Raw genomic sequence first — 24,993 nt, 5'->3', positions numbered from 1 at the left:
GAGGGTTAAAGCAGTTTTATAAGGGCTTGGGGGAGAAGTATTAAATACAAACCTTGAAACTAAAAGTTTTGTATCTTGTGGACATCACGCTTTTGTAATAAAAAATTTTTGTAGGAGTCAAAATGGGACATTTAGCGAAATACCCCAAAACAAAAATAAGCCTTTTATGACTGGACTATTTGTACCAGTTCACTTACCTATATGGTGGTGGCATTAAAAATTTTAAAAGACATTTTTATTGCCTGATACAGCAAATTATTATAAATATGTATTGAGAGCTGTACTGTCCAATACAGTGGGCACTAGCCACATGTGTGTAGCTATTTAAATTCAATTTTATTAATTAAAATTGAATAAAATTAAGATTTCAGTTTTTCAGTTGCATTAGCCACATTTCAAGTGCTCAGTAGCCATGTGTCTAGTGGCTACCATATAAAACATTGCAGATATGGTTATCCATTGTCCCAGAAGGTTCTATTGGACAGTGGTCTATGAAATTCCCAATTCCTGTTCTTGGGCAAATTTGGCATTAATGACCATGAGGTTATAATATATTTTTCTTTAAAGAATGATTATATTGTTCCAACATCATCTTAGTTACAAAAGCATAGGTCAAAGTTGGAGGTATTGGCTACCAGAATCTATGTAACTTTTGCTAAAGAAAGAAGGAGCATGTTGACCTGAAGCTTACTACTTCAGGACAAAGTTGTTTCAGCTTCTGAAAATGTATAGGCAGGCAGACACTTTCAGAGATTTTCTAATTCCTTTTATTATAGAGATATCTTTTTTTGGGGATGGGAAGAGCTGTTTATCACTTTGATTCTTCTAAATAGTCTATTTAATTTCAAGTTTTGCTTCTGTTCTAAAGAAATAGTGATACATTACATTATTCAGAGATGATAAAGTAAGTTTACACGATGAACTTTTTTGTCAATGCGTCTTACCATTTAGGATGTGTAATAAAGCCTGAACTGAAATCTTGGGACATGGATATGCAAAGTGGGGGGAATCATTGCAGGAGAGAGGGATAACAAACAGGATCTTGAGAAAGTTTATTTTTAAGTAACAACTGAAATGTCACTTAAAATTTTACCCTTTGAAGACATACACTGAGAAGAATCAAGGGCTTCTAGAACTTTAAATGGGCCAGATTATCAATAGAAGTGAAATAGTTCAAGCCACAAATGCAGTGATTTACACAAAACTGAAAAAAACTGCTCTTACCTCATATTGCCTCAATAGTTTACATTAAAACTTCCCTGGTCCTACCTGAATTTCCTCGATAATACATGATTTTCTTTCTCATTCAAATTATTTTTATATAGATTGCAATGGTTTATTCTTTTTCAATAATATATGATTTTCAATAATATAGGATTTTCTTTCTCATTCAAATTATTTTTATATAGATTGCAATGGTTTATTCTTTTAAAAGTTTATAATTCGTCAATTATTCTGTACATTTAACCAAAGAACTAAGGTTTTAAAGATTATTTTCATTAAGAAAGAAAATGAAAACACAATGCAACTTGAACATTCCAGACTGACCAAAATTATTTATTGTTTCATTACTTTAAGGATGTTTACTGACCCCTGGTAGATAAAAAAGTGAGATGTTTGGATTTGAGATTGTCAATGTTTTATCCTTTTAGTCTAGAGCATACTTGGTTTGTGTGGCATAAATACAATTCAGAAAGAAACTTAACGGATATAAAAGTTCAGGGAGTTCTTCAGTCTAGAAGAGTCTATATTGTTTTTTTTTCCCTGAATGATGGTAAACAGATCTAGACAGCTAGTCATAGGTGTTCTTAAAATCAGTTTCCAGCCAGTCTTCATAAACAATGCTTTCTCTGTAAAGGAAAAGGGGAAATAAATTAGTTGTTAAGCACAACTTATCAGAACGAAAATTAAAAGAGGAAATAATGCAAAGTGCAAAAGAAGAAAAAGCACAAAACGAACCAACACTCACAGAGTGAGCCATTTCCTAATTTCCTAGTTGTAAGAACTTGGTTGCAAGTGCTTAACTTTGGGTTGTTATAACATTGTTTTCTATGGCAGTTGTTATTAAAAACGATCTGAATTATTCAAACAATTTAGATATATGTTGTTATTCATGTTATGTTTCAACTAAATTAATTAACTAGTCTATGGCTTGTTAAGTCTCCAAAACATTATTGAAGCCCAAAGGTAGGATTTATAAATAGAAGCAAAACCCTTGTAAATTTTTGCTTTTACAGGTGTATACAAAGATTCTTTATCTAAATAATCCAATTCAAGGAATTGGTTATATCTGGTTAATTTAAATAATTCTTAATTAAGAACCAATACTAATTATGTCTAAAGTATCTAAAGTGAAGCTATTGAATTAAAAAACCACAATATTAAGAAATCCTTATTATTAAAGAGGAGCAGGTACATACCTGTAATCTCTGCTCAGTTAGACATGATGTGCTTGACAAAAGCTGTAAAGGCAATACAGCAGTTTGAAGTTAGAAAACAGTCACATTTCATAAAATGAATGTTTAGCAAGTTAGCGTAATCCTAATTCTTCTTAGCTGTAGCACTAGAGTTTATTTTCTTAAGCACAGTACAGCCCACTCTTCTTAAATACTGATTTATGAGTTTTCCCCATTTTGTAAATTTAATTTTTTGAATAGGTGGTATATTCTGTGTTTAATTTTTCTTTTAAAAAAGTATATAAAAAGTATATAACAAAAGATTTTCTTCATCCCATCTCCCAGCTACATACTTTCTCTCTCTATAACTAAGTTGGCAGTGTTGTTTATGCAAATACAAGAAAATGCAGATCTATACTTTAAAAAATCTTCTTTAAACATATGGTGTCATTCTCCACACACTGTTTTGAACTTACTTTCTCAATTAATGGTATATCTTGGAGATATAACCATAACCATATATAAGAATATCCTTATTCTTTTTTGGGCTATAGAGTATTTCATTGTGTGGATGTAACAGAATTTATTTAACACATCCTACACTGATGGACATTAAGTTCAAATACTTGGCTATTATGAACAATATATAATGAATAACCATGTACATATGTTCATTCCACATAGGTGCAAGTATATCTAAAGGCTATGTCCTTAGAAGATTTACTGAAATTGATAGTTATTATCACATCACCCTTCATAGAGGTTTTAACAATTTACATTTCCACTGGGAATGCGTGAGATTATCTGTTTCCACATACTCTCTTTAGCGCATAGTGCCAAATTTTTTATCTTTGGCAATCAGCTCATTGAAGAATTGCATCTCAATATAGTTTTAATTTGCATTTCTTTTATTATTGGTGAAGTTTAACACCTTTTCATATTCATATTCAATTCTTTTTTCATACATTGCCTGGTCATGTACTTCCTAATTCTTCTATAGGTTTTGAAAAAAATTAATTTGGTGTAGCTTTTTATTTTATTATGGAAATTAGCTCTTTGTGGTATAAATTGCAACTATTTTCTCCTAGTTTATTATTTGTCTTTTACTTTGCTGCTGTGGCTTTTGCTATATACATTTAAAAAAATTATGAAGTTGAATTTATCAAAAGCGTGTCATGCCTTTTGGGTTTTGTGTCAGTGTTAGAAAGGCCTTCTGACTCCAAAGTTATAATATTTCCATGGTTTTTATGCTTTTTATGCTTTTAACTTTTACATGTAAATTGTTGGTCCATTTGGAATTTATTCTGGTGTTAAGATCCAGATTCAACTGTATTTTCTAGATGACTGTCCACTTGTCCAAACAGCATTTATTGAATGAATTTTCTTTTATGTAATTTTTTATGGGAATAATCACATATGTTTACAGACAAAGTAAAGTTTAATCAAGATTGACAGTGAAGAGATGCTTGGCTGAGTATTTTATTTTCTTTCCTTTTTTAAGTTGTGGGACTTCACAAGTTTATATGTACATCAAAGCTATCAACATAGCTTTGCTGACATGAGGCTAGATTAGTTTTCTTTAGGAACAGATGTCTCCCAATTTTATTTGAAATTTTTAAATTTTCAAGTTTTATTATGCAACTTTATTTTGCATCATATACACAGTGTGTTGCTTTTCAGTCACTCTGAGTAAAGTTGCTGTAATTTGATAGCAGGAAATAGATAATAGGCCATTATAAGATGATTTTCATTTAAGCAAGAACACTAGACAAGGAGAACTATATTTTGGCACTAGCCTTGCCTTTAATGACTTGACCTTCACCAGGTAACTAAATCTTTTTGGCCCTTAGTGTCCTTATTTTTATGATTGCTTGGTATTAGTAAAGGACTTTGAGATCTTTGCAAGCTTTAATATTCAATTAAATTTGATGCTGACACAAGGCCTATTTCACAAGGATTTTGTAAGCATCTAATGAGAAAATACATGTGAAAAACATTTTATGCTGTAAAACACTGAACAGTAATGTGATAAAGAACAATGGAATAAATCTTACATATATGGTTGGATACTCATAGGGTAATGTTTTAAAGAAATTATGCAATTGATTGATAATAAATAATATGCACATATTCAATAAGAGAGGAAGGGGAACAGATATTATTTGAAACTCAAAAGGTGTCCATCATCAACCCAATTATTACAAATTGCTGTAATCACCATAGCACATAAGAGCATACCTTCATAGTTGATGCAGCCATTGGAGTCTTCTTGACCTGCCAGTAGGGTTTCTACTTCTTCCTCTTTCATCTTTTCACCTGATTAAAACAAAATTCTTTGTTCAGAAAGAAGACTGGGGAATACTTTCAAAATTCCACCATAAAATGATCAGTCATGGGCTCTTGGAGACTAGGAACCATGTCCTTCCTGATTCTCTGGCACTTACTTGGTGGTCAATAAATTTTTTTGAATGAGTGAAGTAAATGCACATTATCCTTGATCATTCAAATTATATTCCTTAAGAGTTACCATGCTTTGCTTTGTTTATTTATTACCTGTATTTTAAGTTCCCATTTTCAGAAAACAAACTCATTGTGGTTGAGGCCAGTTAAAAGTAACATTAAGGGAAATGACTGTGGCTCAATCAGATGAGCTCCTGTCTACAATATGGGAGGCCCTCGGTTTGTGTCCCGGGGCCTCCTGGTGAAGGCAGGCACGCCTGCACACCAAGCAGAGCCGACTCAGCAAGGTGACCAAACAAAAAAGAGGCCAGTGAGAACACAGAAGAGCCCACAGCAAATGGACCCAGAGAGCAGACAGCAAGCAAGCCACAAGCGGGGGTGGATAAAATTAATAAATACAGACACAGAAGAACGTACAGCAAATGGACACAGAGAGCAGACAGCATGGAAAAAGCCACAAAGGGTGGGGGGGATAAAATAAATTAATGAATAAATAAATAAATAAAAAGTAACATTAACTGTTGAGTATTCTTTTTCAGGTGTCCTTTGTAGTCTTTCTGCTACCTATTTTGATTATAATACAGTTCTCTTAAGTCATACTCTATTATTTATTTATTTATTTGTTATTTTTTGAAAATGAAATTTTTCATTGTCTTTTTTTATTTAAAGATACATGGATCACACAAAATGTTACATTAAAAAATATAAGAGGTTCCCATATACCCCCACTGTCCCCCCCCACTCCTCCCACATCAACAACCTCTTCCATCAGTGTGGCACATTCATTGCATTTGATGAATACATTTCGGAGCACTACTACACCACAAGGATTACAGTTTACATTGTAGTTTACGCTCTCCCTAGTCCATTCAGTGGGTTATGGCAGGATATATAATGTTCTGCGTCTGTCCCTGCAATAGTCAAGCTCTTTTGTATATGTTCTGTCCTTTATTAAGTTCACTGAAATAAAATCTCCTTACCCAGTGTGGCTAGAACATGGCGGAGTTCAGCACCCATAACTGTGCCATTGCCTTCCTTGTCAAAGACACGCAGACCCTCAACGAAGTCTTCATAGGTGCCCTGGTCCTTATTGTTGGAAATAGCTTGCATCATGGGCAGAAATTGTTCAAACTCAATTTTCTTGGCATTCATCTCTGGAAGAAATTGCAATTTGGTGAGCTATTTGCTCCTATAAAATACCGTCTCTGAGTCACAAATGAAACTTTAAAGTTCATACTAGATAATCTGAAAAATCTTCATGAGGCTTTCATTTCAGTTGTTAAATTTCTAAAGATAAAAACATGGCAATAGATAAGAGTATGGGTTCTGATGTCTCAGTGCCTGTGCTTTTATCCCAACCCACCATTTATAACTATGTGACTTTGGGAGAATTTTTTACTTTCTTTGTGTCTCAACCTTTTTGTATGTAAAAATAAGGTTAACCATAATGTTGTGTGAGGATTAAATGAGGAAATATATATAAAACCTGGGGCATACTGAGGGCTTAATAAATGCTATCTGCCATTTTATTAATATTGTTAATTTAATATTTCCATATATACTAAGGAGGCAATAGAAAAATATACTGAGATACAACAAACCCCTAACATATAAATATAATTTAAATTATATTATAAATATTCTATCTTCATCCCAAGATCTTGTAGAGTTCTTTGAGTTTTAAGTAATTTTTTTTTTTTTTAAAGATTTATTTATTTATTTAATTCCCCCCCCCCTCCCCTGGTTGTCTGTTCTTGGTGTTTATTTGCTGCGTCTTGTTTCTTTGTCCGCTTCTGTTGTCGTCAGCGGCACAGGAAGTGTGGGCGGCGCCATTCCTGGGCAGGCTGCTCTTTCTTTTCACGCTGGGCGGCTTTCCTCACGGGCGCACTCCTTGCACGTGGGGCTCCCCCACGCGGGGGACACCCTTGTGTGGCACGGCACTCCTTGCGCGCATCAGCACTGCGCATGGCCAGCTCCACACGGGTCAAGGAGGCCCGGGGTTTGAACCGCGGACCTCCCATATGGTAGACGGACGCCCTAACCACTGGGCCAAAGTCCGTTTCCCATAAGTAATTTTAAAAGAAACTTATGAGGAGTGTGCATGTGTGAAATATTTCAGCAAATATCTTGTGATCTCCTGACTTCTTTGGAGTTTAGAAGCCAGGAGATGATAGAACATTCTTTGACATTTTCTGACAAAGTAAATCTCTTTCATAGAAGAGGTATAAAATAGACTATCCAGAGGTACATGAATGGATAAGGTTATGTACCCCCAAAATCACAACTCCTGTTTGCTAATCCTCTCTCCCAGAATAGATATCTAGTATATTGAGTAAATATTTTTAAAAAAAGATTGAGGTTGTGTGCTGAATAGATGAATCCTTACCTAGTAATTTTACTAAAAATGGATGTTTGGTAAGTGAGAAATTGTCATTTAAAAACCAAGTTTGGCCTATTGCTCTTGCTCACTTCATCTCCTGTTCTCGTTTATTTTCCGCATGATTTAACTGGAAATTTTCCTTTAAAGAAATTGTTGTCTAAGGAAAATTCCATCAGACTGATTTAAAACTAGGTTTTCTTGGAACCGAGTTTTTTTTTTTTTTTTAAAGAAGGAAAGTCTTCAAAACATTTCATTAGCAAGGCAAAAAAATAGATATTTGCCTCTCCTCCTTTTTTCCCGAATGGCAAAGGCAAAGAGTCCAAATATCTACTTGAAAATACTTTAGTTTTCTCTAGCTTTTTTGTTTCAGGTAGCATTTTCTAATAGTTTATTACACTTTGCCATGAACCATTGGGGTTAAAAAACAAAACAAAAATGAAAGGTATTTTCTTGTCCAGACTAATGACAGGATTTCTGAATTGAGGAAATGACTTTTGCAATTTTGCCATTTATGTATCTCACTTATTTTTGTCCCAGGATTTACCACTGATGACTAAAAGCAAGTTTTAGCATAGGATTTTTAGGTTTTTCTGTAATTCTTTGAAAACAGAAAATACTCATTAAAATAATCATAATTATGATAGCAGAGTTTCTTTTAAGATTACCTCAGAAATATAACAAGGGTGCCAAAGATAGAGCGCTGTGTAAAGTCAGGAAGTATTTTCAGTCATCTAAAGCCACTAGATTTCATTTTCACAGTGATGATCAAAGACTAGATCTTTTTCAGAAGTGTGTCATTGTAATTTACTCAGAGTTGTTTCTACAGTGTGTTGTGTTTTAGTGATTTTTAGCATCTTTGTAAAACTGTACTTATGTCTTTGAAGGTTGGGCATTTGAAAAAAATGTGCAGATTTGAATATTATTTCATTAGTCTTAAAATTATGAGCACTAGGTATTCATGTTATTAATAACAATATATTAACATTTTATATTATTTCCTTTCATTAGCACGGCAATTTATCTTGTAAATTCTCACAAGAATGTTAACTTCCTTTGTGAGGAAAAGGCTGAGAGTCTAGATAGCAAAGAAGTACATTCACTACCATCAAGAGAAACCAAGCCCTATTATGTGGAATTTATTTCTCAATAAACTACACACAAAAATTCTCCCCTATACTTCATACATCCTGAAAAAACAGATGTTATTACCTTCATTGCTGGGGTTTCCCAGAACCTTCTTGACCTCTGCATTGGTGGGATTTGTGCCCAGGGCCCGAAGGACATCACCAACCTGGCTTAAGGTGATCTTGCTTTCACCTGTCCTGTCAAACAGGAGAAACGCCTCCTTGAAATCTGCAAAAAGTAAGAAACATTAGACTGGCATTTTCTACCTTGGACAGGTCAGTTAACCCTAACTCCATCAAGGATCCAGTTCAAACGCTTCTCTATTCTGACAATTCTTGCCAACTACTAGATTTTTATTCTTTGAATGCTCCCTTTTCTGGCAAAAGGCTCCCTTTTCATTGGCAAAACTCTTGTGTCATTTCCTTTGGGATTATCTGAAAGCACCATTTCCAATTTCAAGCCATATGTTGTTATTAATCACATATGGCAGCTGGAGTTCCTAATGATATTTATTTACATTTCCTTCACCTCTCTGGGAGGCAGGGCTGGGTTAAGATTCTGAGGCCTTGAACAATTTTCAGTCAGGGTTTGTCTTGTATGAGGTTAACCCAAACTTTTCAAGTTATTTAGAAAAACCTCCCTTAAGAGTCACATTTTCTAGGCTCTAAGCTCTCCCCATAATTAGTTTTCTCCAGGTAAAAATTCATCTCATGAAAAATTTAGAAAAGTGAAATAATCCCTCTAAAATTTTATTGTGTCCTTCAATGTTTGACTCCAGTAGGCTCCTAGTATAATTGATTTGGAAGAAAAACTATTTGTTTTTTTCTTATTTGTATTTAAACTTTATTCTTTTTTCAGATAATATATATGACATCAAGTTGCCATATCAACATTAGAATTTAAGTACACATTTTGGAGATTATTGTAGATTCACATGCAATTGTAAGAAACAATACAGATAGATCCCTTGTACATTCAGCCCAGTATAATGTCACAACCAGGATATTGATGTTGATACACTCCATTGAATTTATTCAGATTTTCCCAGGTTTGCTTCTATTCATTTGTATGTGTGTGCCTTAAGTACATCTTTTTAAAGTTTGTCTGTTATCACAGTCACTATTTTCAGTTACTCTTCCTAAATTTTGTCATTCTTCTTTGTTAGAAGTGATTTCACCTTTCAGAATTACATTAATAAAGTATTTAGAAGTGTACACTAAAAAGATGTAGAGATGTATTCCTAAGGATTTAGGGGTAGTAAAATAATTTCAATTGAGCTTCCTGAAATTAAATGAAATTTTCTGGGGAATGCAAAAGTACTGATGGCAACTTGGGAGTTAACACCAACAACACTCAAAAAATTATTGTGAATTATTTGGTAGAGGTGAAAGCATTTTTAAAAAGCCATCAGTGACTGCAGATCAAAAAATGCTATCTAGATAGATAACTCAGCAAACATACCCTGTCTGGTTATCTTCTATCCCTTCATCTAAGATTGCATTCATCAGACACTATATTCACAATTAGCTAGAGATCATGTTACCATACTTTGCTAAAATTTCCTCCTCAAATACAAATTTATCATTTCAATTCAATTTATATACAATTTCACTAGAAGAGGTAATTTCCCTAATCTAAAAATCATGCTATAGGCACTGTGCTATCATTAGTCAAATATTATTTTTTATCTTTCTAAGAAACATGTAAAACTGAACTATTCTTGTTACTGACTCCAGCCATATGTGCACACGTTGTTCATCAGACTATTTCCCTGGTCAGATGCTGATTAAGACATAGGATTTTATGGGCTGTGATAGAATCACTCTATTAACCTTGTTGCTTTAAGGTGGAGGCGAGAAAGAAATTGTTCTTACCCCAGATTTGTAAACTAAGAGTTAGTTATTTTCTTGAAATGTGTAGAACATGGGATGGCTAACCACCACCCAAGGCCTAGCTGTTTTTTCAATAAAGTTTTATTGTAACACAGTCACACACATATTCTCTATGGCTGTTTGCACACCACAGTGACAAGGTTGAATTGTTGTGACAGAGACTGTACTAATACCAAAGTCTAACATATCTACTATTTGGCCTTTTAAGAACTATTCTAGAACTTTCTGTGATGATGGAAATGTTCTATATTGGTGCTGCCCCAAAAGGTAGTTACTAGCTACCTGTGACTTTTAAGCATAAATGTAAGACAAGAAATGGATTTTTAACTTTTGAAAATATTAATATTAAAATTTTAATAGTCACATGTGGCTAGTGGCTACTCTATTGGGCCGTCTAGGACCCAGACCTTTAGAATGCTGTAAATTTCTAGTTGTTGTTGTTTTTTTTCTTTTTTTCAGCTCACCATGTCATGTCCATGGTGCAGGCTTGCCAGCTTGCCTTCACCAGGAGGCCCATCCCACATGGTAGACCAGCGCCCAGTCACCTGAGCCATATCCACCTCCCTTTTTAAAAAAAAGCACCCATGAGTGACACTCTTTAGTCATTAAACAAGGACGCAAACAAGAGAAGTTTTCATTCATTCTGAAAGTATTGGATTTACATTTAATTTAAAATGTTTACATTTATTTTCTTGGCACAAGGGAAAGGTAGTCCACCACACTAATGTTTTCTAAACTTTTATTTCTAAAACTTATTTCACATGTGGAATAATAAGTTTAATGCCCAATTGTAAAAACTGTTTCCTGCAAGGGTTTTTAAATCTTCCATTGCTTGGTCCTGTCACTTTGACAGTAAAGATGACATTGTAAAGGAGATATTTAAGAGAATCAGAATGAAATAGCTGGTGATGTAGTAGCATTACTATTTAAAATGCATTAAAAATCAAACAAATTACAGTAGCTACAGTAAAATCAAATTGAAGTAGTTTTCAATTAAAAAAATAGAACTTTGTAGTATAATTTCAAATGATGTTGAGTTCTGAGTCTCATCAAATCATCTGTTCTGATTACGAGTTATTAACCATGCTATAGATGTGTGTGAGTCTGTACTACAGCAAATACCCTTTTTTCTTAATTGATATTCAAACGTGAAATATTTCAAATATGAACAGACTAAAGAATGTGTAATCCTTTAAGTAGAAAGATAAGTATTTGAATTAGTCCTTATTAATCACCTATAATTATATTCATTTATATACTATATAATATCTTTATATTTGTTATTATGACTAATATTCTAATTTATATGATATCATATAACTAAATTTTTTCTCCCTCTTCCTTCTTTAGATATATTTCTGACTCAGTTCATTTGGATGGATGACACTTTCAAACACATTCTTCTTTATACTTGATAGGTTATGGTATTTGTTAGATCTGAAGAGTCAAAGGAAAAAAGTGGGAATGTTAGGGAGACTATTCAGATTCTCTTGAATCTTAAGAGTTTGGAGTCTGATAGCTCATAACTGTTTCTATGAAAGAAAATTCTAATCAGTTTAAACTAATACCACTTTTAATCCTAACACTAATTTGTTGGGTCTTGGGCAATTCCTGTTGCCTCTTTGGGAATCCATCTACATGTCTAAGGAGGATTGGAGGAGGAAAATTTTAACATTCCTTCTATAATTCTACGATAATTTACTCCTTCCTTTTTGTCTCCAAATTCAATTTTAGTCTATGTCTATATAGCCCTCTATTTCTCTCCACTCATCCTGATACTCATTGCAAGTATTTCACAAAAAAAGTAAAGAATGTAGATTTGGCAATTGGGCAGTTTTATAATCAATTTTGTTTTCTAAATCGAACAATTCAGATCTGCCAAATCCCTCTTTAGGGATTTGATAAACAAATTAGTCATCCAAATTTTACTCCTTTTTTGGGTGTATGTGATATTACCTATTGTGTCAAATTGGTTTTATTTAGAAATCAGTGATTATATGGACCCATTTCATAGTGTTTATCTTTTGTTTGCTTAAACCTTTGATTATTTATTATAAGTAAGGTTGAGAGTATTATGTTTAGAGTGATTGAGAGCATTTATATTTAGAGTGGCAACACCAGTAGCCATAATTAAGTATAACTAATCTCATTCCAAGGAAGTTGGTTTTTCATGTGCCATCTTTTTAAGTGTATTAACAACTATATCTTTTAAACTTACCATCCTGCTGTTCCTTAGAGAACTCGATCTGTTAGAAAGAAATTAACCACAAAGAATATTTTAACCAAACAAAGGTGTCTTGATTTATCAGTGTATCCAGCTCATCTCCTGAGTCATCTTCAAAGTAAGCTCCAAAAGTAAGCCTACTTTTCAGAGATCAGGCATAGCGTGGACACTAACAGGTTGAGCCACAGTGTAGCATGCCTTGGAGATAAAAGCTATTTCAGAAACGAGGCAATGCTCTGCTAACATCCAGAGCAGAGAAGCTCAATCCACTTACCAGCAATCTGGTCAGCACTGAAGGACTGCAGTGGCGAGAAAGGGAGAAAGAAATAAACAGTGGTCTTTCAAATGCATTGACAGAAGTGTGAGTGCTCTCTGTTCTGAGTTTTTTAGTAAGTTATGTAGTTGTCATAATTTAAGAAGGTTGCTTTCCAGTAGTTTCTAAGCTAGGAACCTTAAAAGCTATTGCACTAGATAATTAGGAACTATCTCTCTGTATCTTAATGAATCAATGATTTAACAAATGTTAAGTCGGGTATTTCCTGGGATAATACAATAATCTATGCTATTCAAATGGCATAAAATAAATTATATTTGGTGCCTCATCATTGTGCCTGGCTTTGTCATAAGTTTCCCTTTTAGTGTAACTGCAACTAGCAAGGCCTGTACCTCCGTAGAAATTGGATGATAAAAGCTGCCCTCAGTTTCCCCAAACAGTCATTGACACTTATGCTTTTACCACCATATATATATTTAAAGCGGCCAATCCCCAGCACCCATGAGAAAGCCCCATTCCTCTCCTTTAACTCATATAATAGGCAAGAGCCTGGACTAAGTTTTTGCTCCCCATCCCCCACTGACCCTCACGGGAACCTAGGTTAGGTAAGCTGTGGGCCTCTTTGCCGCCCTCATTCTCCCCTTTCCCGCCTCCAGGGCCTTTGAACTAACAAAGCTGTCCTTCCCTGCATTCTTGGCTGTCTGGTTATCTGTGTTTGAATTTCATCATGTGAAGAGCTTCTATATCACATCCAAAACAGGTTAAAGGTGCATCTGATAGATTACACTGCTTTAAAAAGTATAGGTATTACATTAAAAGGATCACCCTAAGTCTGCTGTTTAACTAGCACGTTTTAAAAAATCTTAGTCTATAATACCCAATGCATCAGAAGCAGTTAATTTTAAGTGTCAGCATCATTGGATAGTATTTTGAGGCATAATATTTTTTCTGTAGTTGTAGTTTCCCCCCCAAATGTAGGTAAATAAACCATATGTGATATGGCAAAAGTTGATGAAGCATAAAGGTACTGCTTTTGGTATAAAATGGATTTTTCCAATTGGCATAATCCCCTCTAATTCTCTTTTATCTTTAACCCCCTCCACAAAAGTGAAAAGTATATTCTTAAAACTCACACTTGCATGTATTCTCCCCTCAAATCTTTGCCCTGTCTGCATTTCTTCTCAATAAGATCACATCTAGTATCTATATCCTCCTACAAATGAGAAATAATTTACTCGTAGGACCCACCATGATGGAGCTGCTGGGCTGCAAAACAGCGGCGAAGCTGAAGAGTGAGTTGAGGGCTGCTCCAATCCCTGAGTGGAGTCCTCCCTTGCTGAAGTTTCCTTTTATTTAGGGGAAAGCTATGACCTCAGAGCCAGCATCAGGTTTCAGAAGGAAGATGCCACTCCTCTTGGAGAGTTCCTTAGCTTTCTTAGGGCAAAGGGAAAGAGGTATCTTTACCCTGAGGGCTATTTTTAGGAAACCAGAACCGAGGAGTGGAGAGCCATAGTGAGACTGAAGCCTGTCAGTACTTATATGGTCCTTCTCCCTGAGAAATACTCTGGAGCATTTTCCTTTAAGAAGCTTCTTACTTGTTCAGTGGCAGAGGAACTTAATATTTCTCTAAAGGTTCGCTTGACCACACCTCTTGGTGAATCATGGACTTCGCAAACTCTAGTCAGCAAATTTTGATATTCATGGAAGCGCTTGGACTGGACTTCTTTAGGGTTTCAAATAGCAGCTGCTCCAGAAGGAACAACCACTGAAATTCTGTCCCTTATGGTAAAGTTCAGAGGACTTGTAAAGGCCACATGCATTCTGCGTGTCTCCTAGGGTTCACCCAAGTGACAGACTGTCAGGCCTTGAAACTGTGAATTAAGGACCTCTCCTCGTGAAAGTTGTGTTTGCAGAAATGTTGAGCTTATCTAAGACCAGAAATGGTTGCTGTGACCCACGTGGGTGAACTGAGAACCAGAGGGGAGGTAACGGGAGTTTAAGAAATACACACAGAAAAAAGGACAAGTTTAGAGGAGACCAGGTGGGCCAGGGCTAGCTGATGGCAAAGCTAAGGCCCCGAGCTGGTACCACAAGCTTTATTTAAAGCAGTTAACTAGGTCACTGTTCTCAGAGGAGGGACCTTCAGACATGAAGTTCTTTGAGTTCTTTCTTTATCAGGACATCAGCTCCTTTCTGCTTACACACAGGTACAGACCCAGTTGACCACACCCTCACCTCTCTTCGCCTATTGATCCTCCCTAGCCACGTGGCTTGAACCCTGCACATTACTCTAGGGACCCCTGCAATGGTTTTGATCCCCATTTTAATCCACTTTCCCTTAGTGTACTGACTCCGGGTATAGGTTTTTTCCCTCCCTCCCTATTATCTTTATGGTGGCTGGCCAGCCACATTTTTTGTATTTCTGTGGTTCTTTTAGGCAGGAGGACTGGTAGATATTTTTGCATTCTTCTTCTCTCATCTTAAAGACATTCTTTTGGAATTTACTAGAACATGCTGATTCTGTTCTTGCCTTTTCAACATGTTGCAACTCAGACATCAGAGGGTATCCTAAACTTTCCACAACCCTAGAGCAGGGAGAAAAACATGGATTATTCCATTATATATATAGCAGCAACGCTTGTTAGGGACCTTACAGAATCCAAAAGTAGGGGGGCTGTGGAACACAAGGTTGCACCTGAGAATTTTAAAGGTATCTAAAGGTTTTCATACTACCTTCCCTGAAATTAGGGGACAACTTCCTTCCTAAAGTAATCCTGGGAAAAGACCAGCCCTAGGATGTCCACTAAGTTCAGATACCATGTTTATCAGTTTTCTACATATTTAGAGGAGCTCACAGGCTCAAAGTATGTTGAAGATAAATAGTAGCTTAAGTAACTGTTTTTAAGGGGGTTGTTAACAGAAAAGCATGAAGTGTCCCTCTGCTACACAGATGTGTATTTTGCAGTTTTCCCTCAAACTATATGGGGAAAAAAAATCAACATTTAAGATCTTATCACTTTTTATCTAACATTTACTAGTAGTCAAAAGCATCGTAGGGTTTTAAGTCCCAAAACAAGGATTGGAAATATAATTTTTAAATTACTAGTAAACATACCTTCATAAAGAGATTGACATTTTGAGAGGTTGTTGAGAAATTGCAATTAAAAGAAAATTTAAAACTGCTTTGAATCATTAGGGAGAAATGGAAGGGAGGAACAAAGGTGGAATTTGTTACATTTGATACTTGTATAACTTGGAGTTTTATGAGTCTTGGTTTACAAATTAAAGTCATTAGAGAAGAGTATGTTTTTGTTGTGCTGCATTTTTAGAGTTGTAATTATATTCATATATTTGTGTCATTCAATTTGAATTGATATATAATTATTATTGAGAACTCGCAAATATCTTTAATAGAGCTAACAACTATCAAAATAATACAATATAAACCCACCAAAGTTTTCTACTGGACAGAATGATTATTTCTTTTTTTAAGTAGAAAAACATGTCCTTGAGTACATATAAAATATGATCAATTTGAATAAAATCTTTTGCATAAAATGGAACACCTTTAAAAATTTGTATTTACTTCAGTCTAGTCTTTTTCCGCATTCTTATCATGTAGAGAATGAGAGTTTAGATTTTTTTTGTACTTACTGAGAATCAGTGTAAAGATTTAAGCAAGTTTTTGGCAATAGGAAAGGTTCGTCTATTCTAGAGAAGTTTAAAAGTTAGATGACCTCGATTCTGTGCTTACGGCATAAATTGAAAAGGCTATTTATTCTTTGATACAACTTACAAATGGTAAAAACTTTCTCTTGCACTGCTTCCTTGGTTGTTATACCCGGCATGGAGGCCCCAATCTCTCTTTCCTAGAGAAATGCCCTTGTCCTAATTAGGTTTTAGCCCCCATAGTTCTACGAAATATTTAGTCCTATATTAGATGCTGAATAGATTTTCATTAAATTAAAATCATTAGAACATATGTATAGTAAGCTCCCTCTTCAAACAAAAGCTCTTCTTCTAGAATATTATATTCCATTAGGGAAGGAACTGTGCCTTTTCCTTCAAAGAACTTCCAGTCTAGAGGAGGTGCATACACTCTCTTTCAATGCTCTATCTCTAGCACCTCTAGCACATCATAGACATGCACATTGTGAATTTTTAATATACGTTTATATTTCTAGTGCCTTTCCTTATATTTTATATAAATGTTTATGATCAGAACTTCTAATTTGCCCATGTGTAATGTTTTAAGGGCTCTTTTCCATCCTACCTTATACACTTTTATTAGACTATTAGTAAAATAAGTAAATCCCACAGTTTTTAGGACTTATGTTCTATTATTTGATGTTGGATTTAAGTACATGTAGTCTACAAGATGCTGCTGCTAAAAAGGATTTTTATTGCCAGGTCTACAAATTTTCTCATTTTAAGAAGGTTTGTTTTTTTTTTTCTAATAGTGATCATGGGTTTCATTAACTGATTAAAGACAAAATAAAGTTTCTGGTGTGGAGAAGCAATTGATGTACAGGAAAAAAATGCAGTTAATCAAACAGGCTCTGGAATTGATGCATGTTAAGTTTTACTATGTTAAAAGAAGAAGAGTTGTACTTAAAGATCAGCTGAGAGATAAGTAATGTTAAATACTTGTGGAAAATGTCTTAGGAAGGAACATAGACTACAACCTTCAGAGAATTTTATCATTCCTGCAAGATGCAAGGGGACCTAACAACTGGTAGCACCAGAAGACTAATCTAACTAGAGCCAGTTTTCAAACAAGAAAACATCACTAAATATTCTCTGATTTAGTGCCTGACAGAGAGGCCAAAGACCTGGATGTATGCAAACCATTAGGAGAACTTAACATTAATTTTCATTCTAATCCACAGTTACTCACCATAAAAGGCCATCACAAATTACATTTTGGAATTCTGAGAGTTTTGTGATTTAGACCATCTCACTTAAGCCGTAGGAAATAAAGATTTTTTTCCTTGTATTTTTTCCTCAACTAAGGATTTACATAGGTTGGTTTTTATAATATGGAATAAACAGGTGAAATTGAGAATAATGAAAATATAATACTAGTCCAGGTTGTCTAATATTAGATAGGTAGATTGAATAAATTGATCTAAACTGAAGAGGAAATTAGTAATTTTATATTCTGAAGACATAAACTACTCAACTGAATTAAGGTCATGTAAGAGCAAAGGCTGAATTAGTAAAATAGCACAATTAAGAACTACAAGAACTAACAGAGACAAACGGATTTTAATAAAAAATTTTAATTATTACTTAAGTGCACATTTCTTCAGTTTTCTCCTCAACTTCCTCGTAGTAAATAATTGATAAATAAATTTAAGTTTTCCGGAGAGTTGTACCTTCTCTACTTTGTGTGTTTGTCATTTATTAAAAAATCAAGTTGTGTTTTTTATTTCTTCCTCTCCTTTTTACTTTTAAAATGTGAATATTAGAAAAATTCTTTGTGCGTGTATTATTAGGAATTAAAAGTATCTGCTTTCCCCCTCTACTCATCAGGAATAAAAGTTCCTTTTGTGACAACAGGGCTATATAAATATTGGAATTGCCATTCTAGAAATTTTAGGTTTTTTAATATGATAGAAAGAGAGCTAGTCGGGGATTGATGTATCCAGAATTGTGTTTTGGCTCTCTCATTATAGATTATGCATCTTAGGTTAAATCACTTCTCTTCTCCGGGTTGTACTTTCCTCAAAAATAAAATATAGGTTATGTGCTCTAGAGGGTCACTTATGGTTCTATAGTCCTGTGAGTTTACCACATTTATTTCAGGAGAATCTATGTCAACTCACTTTTTTAAATGGAAAGGGGCAGAGTTTCTGTAAATTCAATAAATAATATTATTTTGGGGGTAGTTCAGATAAAAAGAAGTTAAATAAAATATAATTTCATAATTCTGTGTTCAATTCAGTTGGATGATTTATAAACAGGAAACAGTATACCACTGTGCACCTAATAGGAGCAAAATACTTCACTCACCAGAATGAAAGGAAGAATATAAAGCTGAATAAGATGTTTTCATCATTAGGGAAAATGCTATTCTCTGGCTTCAGCTCCCTATTATTAATTTATGATAAGAATGGTTAACTATATAATTTCAAGTTTAACTACCAATTTCAAGTTTAAATTAAATTACCATATAATTTCAAGTTACTACTTCTATATTGCAATTTTTGCCCTCCAAATTCTGGTTTGAGGTGAGAAAGAGACTGTAGAATTGACGTAGAAACAAATTATAGAAGATGTTAATTTCATAGAAAATATATTTTAATATGAAAAGAAGCAGAAGGAAGTGTAGTGTCAGCAGACTAAATATAATCCTTTCCACAATTTCCATGAGTCAGATGGTGCTTAATACTGGGTAATTATGGAACGACTTCTAAAGACAACATGCCAGTAGGTTCATTTGCAGCACTAAAATGTTGAGAGGCTAAATTTGGCACTGTCACTTTGTGATCTCCTTGTATTGCAAAGATTTCATTATCTTTAAAAATTAAAAGAGCTTCCCCTATTAACTGGTGGACATTCTATTCTTTTCCAAACTGCATTTTACTTTGTATGGACATTATTCAGCAACATGTATTTCAAAATATCATTTTAGAGAAAGTTACTTAGTGCCTTTATAATATTTTCAAACTCTATTCCACCTGTTCTCTTCTTTTAGCACATAGATATTTGAAAGAGAAAACATGATACTGATATCTAGTGATAATCTCAAATAACTTTTTTTTGTCTCTGAGGTTATATTCACACTCCAAATGGATTTATATTGCAATTGTTTGGTTTTGCAGGTGTTTTAAAAACTAAGTTGTACCATTCAAAGACCAGAAGAAAAAGCAGTAAGCTTTAAAAATTATATAAGGAAATTTTAGAAACAAGTTATAAATATTTTTACTCATTCCTTCTAGTTAAATATTGACTACATGTGTTCTTTTTCTAGTTTTCTTCCTCAAACTAGTTAAGCTTAAGATTGTAAACATATTTATATATAGTATTGTATTCCTGCATATCACTCCAAAGACTAGTTATCTGGGATTTCCAGTTTAAATCACACTAATTATTTGTAAATAAGATAGAAATCACATGCCATACTCAGAATACTAACCTCATGTCAAACTTTGCAGGTCAAGGTTGTTAAGTGTGTGTTTATTTAAACGAAAATAAAATAATTTTAAAAATTCAGCCAGTTTCATTATATTTAACAGCCTTTTATTTTAATATCCAGGTTCTGTTTACAACTTTAAATACAGGAAACTGGAGCAAAGTAACTAGGAGTCTTTCTCAGACCTTAATAATCTACCCTCCGACTATAAAAGAGAACACTCAACCTGTCAACAACAGGTCCCAGGATGGCAGAGAGCCATGGAGAATGGAACAGTAGTGCATTGTAGCATCGGTAGACTTGGTAACCTAGCTCTGATGTTTGCCTGTCACCCCCTCTCCTAGCTCCATGGGGCTGTGCAAGGCAAGATAGGAACCACCCAATCTCACATCCTTCAGGGAAGAAAAGACATCTTAACACATTCTTAGGAAGAGCAACATACTCTTAAAAAACAAGATGTATGAATAGTTTATAGGATACTGGTTAAAGCAGCAGACTGTGGCTTTGTCTTGTTAGGTCAAAGCCTAACTCCATCACTTACTAGTATTTGATCAGCGGCATACCACTTCACTCAGGTTCACTTTCTTTACTTGTAAAATGAGGCTAATAATAACCTGAGTGTAATATTGTATTAAATAAAATAATATGGCAGAGAATAACATCACAATGAATATTGGTTGTTATTATTCCAAAGAACTTTACAATCTCCAGAACTTTTCATGGGGCCTGTCCTCATTTGATTTTTCTAAGAGGGACTGGATCTATATTAGCCTTGACAAAAAGGAATTTATAGATTAACACAAACAGTCCTAGGACTGGGCCAGAGCAAGTCAGGTGTCATAGTGTATACACCTCTATTTGCCTCCCTGAATACCATCAGTGAATAAATGCATTTGGGAGCACTAGATTTTTACCGTAACCAATAAATGGAAAGTTGAAATCTTCCCAAGCGTTGCTGTGAGATTTGTCATTTGATGGCATTTCTGTCAATGCATTCTGTACTTTCACCACTTTTTGTAATATCGCCAGCAGGATTTGGTCAGGGATGACTTGATTGTGTAGTGAATACCATGAGAATTAAAACTGAAGCAGTACAACGAGAGACACAATTCAAAGTCCCATCACCTCATAGCAATCCTGACATATCTAAGGCATGCATCATGCAAAAAAATAATTTCCATACTGAAGATCTTTTAAATCTAGTACATGGCCACATCATTACTTATTCACTTTTATTATTTCACTTGGCCACACTTTTGGGCAACAAGTATTATTTTTTTCTTGTGTTTACACCTATAAACTTACTTATGGTGGGTTTTGATTCCTGCATTTTAGAATATGTTGGGCAATGTCCTTATAGTCTGGGCATTGTGTCTCTAAGTATCAGCTCTCTGAAAGCAAATTGCTCCTGGGACTATCCAGGGCGGCAACTTTGGTGTTCAAATATCAGCAGTATTTGTATTTTTGAGAAAGATACTTAGAGAAAATCCATGGGGGTAGGATATCAGTTAAGCATTCCCTCAATGGATATCAGAGGCTTCATATCAGAACAACTGATATGAGGTTCTAAACAAGTAACCAACAAGCTTGGAAATCAAATAGGAAAACATTTTAATAATAAAACCAATCAATAATTAATTAATTAATAATATCCAAGATCATTCAGAGTTCATGAAGGGTCGTAAATGACTATTAAACATGGTATATTATTAGGTGGAAAATTCGTATTAGCCGGGACCAGTATTGAAGAATTTATATTGATAATACTAGTATTATAGGCATATCAGTAGTAACATTCAGTTATATGATTAATGAGAGAATGTTTATAATTCAATTAACTTTTATTCTTTATGGAGTTTTCAGAATGTTAATGAACACATATAACAGCACTATTAATTTCTTTAAAGTTCATTTCTATCTGCTTAAAAAGTTCATTACTCATATGAGGTACTTTCTAGAAATATCATTAATGACTAAATGCATCATAATATGAAATGTTTTAATGTACATTTTAATTAGCCCTGTTACCTACTAGGATGAAATTAAATTTTATAAAATCTCAAGTTGCATCAAATTCTTTGGCTCTCCTGTAATATCTATAAATATGCACTGATTTCATTTTGACAGATGCAAATCATTGAAGGCATTCAAATTTCTTTGCAAAAATATATTAGTTTCAATTCTATTATTTCCTTTTCTTCTCTTTCTATCAGGAGTGCTCCATCTGAATCAAAGATAAAGATTAATTTCCTCCAGCTCCATTTGACTTCTTTTTGATTTGTGTCCCTTACCAGGGGTCTTCATAGCTCTCATTCTGCAATGAAATAATGAAGATAGCACACACCCCATTTTTACAGAGATTCTCTAGGAGTATTTCTTCTTTTGCTTACTTTTTCTAGCCCATCCTAACATTAAATTCAACACAGAAGTGAAGGATAAACCAATTTTTCAGGAGTCAGAGAAATGTAACTTCTCTGCTAACTGTAAAGAGGTAATTGGCTTAATTTCTGGATTTAAAAAGTGGGTTTTTTTTCCCCTTTCCTTGGAGATTTCCCACCTGCCAGACTAAATTAATTTTATTTATTTATTTATATAAAGTTCCTGGAAGATTAAATCAATGCCTGTTTTCATTAGTAGGATACTTCTTTTTCTTCTTAAGTAAAAAGTAAAGAAGTATTTTTTTTCTTCCCAGACACTTGTAATCATAGGTACAAATAGATGATATTCTTTCATAAATTACAGTAAATCTAAAGAGATATAGGTTTGCCATTGATTCATGTCTCTAATGTTACTGTAGAGAGCCAAAGAATAGGGACAATTGGAATTATTGTAGTGAATGTAGTCACATTTATTCTATCAGGTAGTTAGTCTGCACCTTGAAAGATAGATTATCTAGGATTGCTGAAGAAGAAATATTAGGTTTCCTCTTAATGAACTGTATCTATGCAGTCCTCAAAGTAGAAAAACATTTATTATAAGATCTCACATTAATTTCTCCTCCTAACTGGATATTCACAAAGAATAGTTCCTAACCAATATTAGATTTTATGACTGACTTTTTTCAACTTCAGGTAACAGCAAATTCAAAATTCAGTATTTGTGATAATCTACTTCTCTTACTTTGAAGCATAACATTTAGTGGTTAAAAAGAATGCTATAAAAGTATATATTTATTTAATTTAACCATGCAGTTTTCTAAAGATGACCTAATTCAATATTCCAGAGATTTTTAAAAAATCTGTGATTATACTACAATAACCAATGGAATGATGATTTATAGGTCAGCATCATGGTTGCAAATAGACAGTGTTAAGTTAGTAAAATTCAGATTTATTACATGCAGAACTTTTGCATAAGTGAAAAGATCACCTCAGGCATTTTCACCCTTTAGTTTTCCATATAAGGTAAGGTTCTTTAGATGAAGATTTTCAAACTGTCATTTGGACCAATCAGAGCCCAGTGAGTGAGAAGATGTACACTTGATGGACCACATCACTGAGAAGTAACAGGTACATCCATTCTGTTATTTTTTCCAAAAGCATGTAGTCTTATGATAGTTGAGAACTTTGATCACAGCAGTGTTGACACAGAAATAATCACATTCTCCTTAGTTTAAGATAAATATGTAAGAGCTAAAGGCATAAGCTAAAAGCCATATTATCAACAAATTTTACAATATCCTTTGGGTTAGTTTCATTTAGAAGCAATTCACAAATTCTGAATTATATACTGTATATGAATAAACAAGATGATAGTTATAGTCACTGAAACACTTGAGTGCATAATTTTCTGCACCGAAATCTCATTTAGTTTTGTATCAAATTTTATTAGGCAAAGCTGAAGAGGGAATTGACTTGAATTGCAAAATCTTCTCTTTTGCAGATAATATAAAGTAGCTGTCAAATAAATGCAAGACAACTGGGTCATCAGCTGTTTTTAAACTTCTGCAAACAAGTAAAAGCCAAAAATTTCTTTTTGATATGGCTTTAAGATAACGGATTCAGTTACCAGACAGGTTTTATTTTTTCAAAAATACTGGTTTAAATATTTATAAATGTCATACTTTATGCTTACATACTTTGTATATTCCATTTTCCCCCTAAATTGCACTTAGACAATTGAGGAGAAAATGGAAATTGGAAAAAATTAAATAAAATGAGCAAGTACAGATTCCATATTAGATACCATACTCATCATAATTTCACTGAAATTATATGCTACAGTTTATTTTTTTGCAAATAGTGTTTTCTTCTCCAAAATCTAGCAGTTCACTGAGTAATATCATTTTCTCTCAATGAAAAATATCCCCCCTTGCAAGTTCCCAGTTCGTTAGTGTTGAGAGATGTTTCAGTGACCAAACAATTCACCTGTTTAGTTACCTTAATGGCAGAGAGGTCAATTTTTTCTTCTTTGGGTTTGGCTGGTGCAGGTGCAGGTGCTGCTGGGGCAGGGGCTGGGGCTGCGGCCGGGGCAGCGGCGGGTTTCTTCACATCCTTCTTTGGTGCCATTTTGTTTAAAAGGATAGGAGATACACAGATAGATAGAGAGAGAGAGAGAGCAAGAGAGAGAGAGGGAGAGAGAGAGAAAGAGAGAGAGACAGAAAGAAGTTCTTCCAAAAGAACCTGTCAAAATGATTCCTGGAAGAGGAGTGGTGGTTGGGTTGATCCACAGCCCAGTGTCTTGAAGGTGCACCCAGAATGTTAAATGGTATAAGGGCTTGCATATATATTTCACTTAGTGCCTAATAGAACCTTGACACATGCAGCTGGATTGGACAGTTGCTAGTCAAGGGGGATGGAATTCCGGCTCAGACTATAAATGGAATCTACAGGGTCAGAGCTTCATCAATTTTTTTAAAAACTTCCCTTGCTTTTTTTTCTTTCCTATCTCCATATATAAAGGAGAAAGAAATGTGACAAAGCTCATTTCAGATCCTTTGGTGACAGTAAAGTAGATTGACTGATACTTCTTGGTAGAATTACAGATCTGTTCAAGTTGTAAATCTTTTTTTTTTCCCCTCCATGGCTAAGAAACTTGACTGAAGGATTCTGTTTCAACTTGGAATTTTGGCAAGAGTGTCACCAACTTTCACCCAGCTTCTTTG

At 34.2% G+C, this 24,993-nt stretch overlaps 1 protein-coding gene across 2 annotated transcripts; it reads right to left on the bottom strand.

Moving 5' to 3' along the window:
- Positions 1-1,536: 1,536 nt before the first annotated feature.
- MYL1 (myosin light chain 1) lies at positions 1,537-24,665 on the bottom strand. Of its 2 annotated transcripts, none has more exons than XM_004470202.5 (7): positions 24,269-24,665; positions 12,472-12,499; positions 8,446-8,589; positions 5,837-6,010; positions 4,635-4,712; positions 2,421-2,462; positions 1,537-1,850 (listed from the first exon to the last, which is right to left on the bottom strand). In XM_004470202.5, the coding sequence occupies exons 1-6, from the start codon at positions 24,395-24,397 to the stop codon at positions 2,434-2,436; spliced, it is 582 nt and encodes a 193-aa protein (XP_004470259.1). In that variant the 5' UTR covers positions 24,398-24,665; the 3' UTR covers positions 1,537-1,850; positions 2,421-2,433. The 2 variants fall into 2 exon arrangements, with proteins under 2 accessions (XP_004470259.1, XP_004470260.1); XM_004470203.4 differs by lacking the exons at positions 12,472-12,499; positions 24,269-24,665 and adding exons at positions 12,752-12,776; positions 14,000-14,100.
- Positions 24,666-24,993: the final 328 nt, after the last annotated feature.

Source organism: Dasypus novemcinctus, chromosome 7 (genome assembly GCF_030445035.2).
Source record: "Dasypus novemcinctus isolate mDasNov1 chromosome 7, mDasNov1.1.hap2, whole genome shotgun sequence".
Taxonomy (NCBI): domain Eukaryota; kingdom Metazoa; phylum Chordata; class Mammalia; order Cingulata; family Dasypodidae; genus Dasypus; species Dasypus novemcinctus.
The sequence above is the reverse complement of the archived record's forward strand: the minus strand, read 5'-3'. Positions and strand labels throughout refer to the sequence as shown.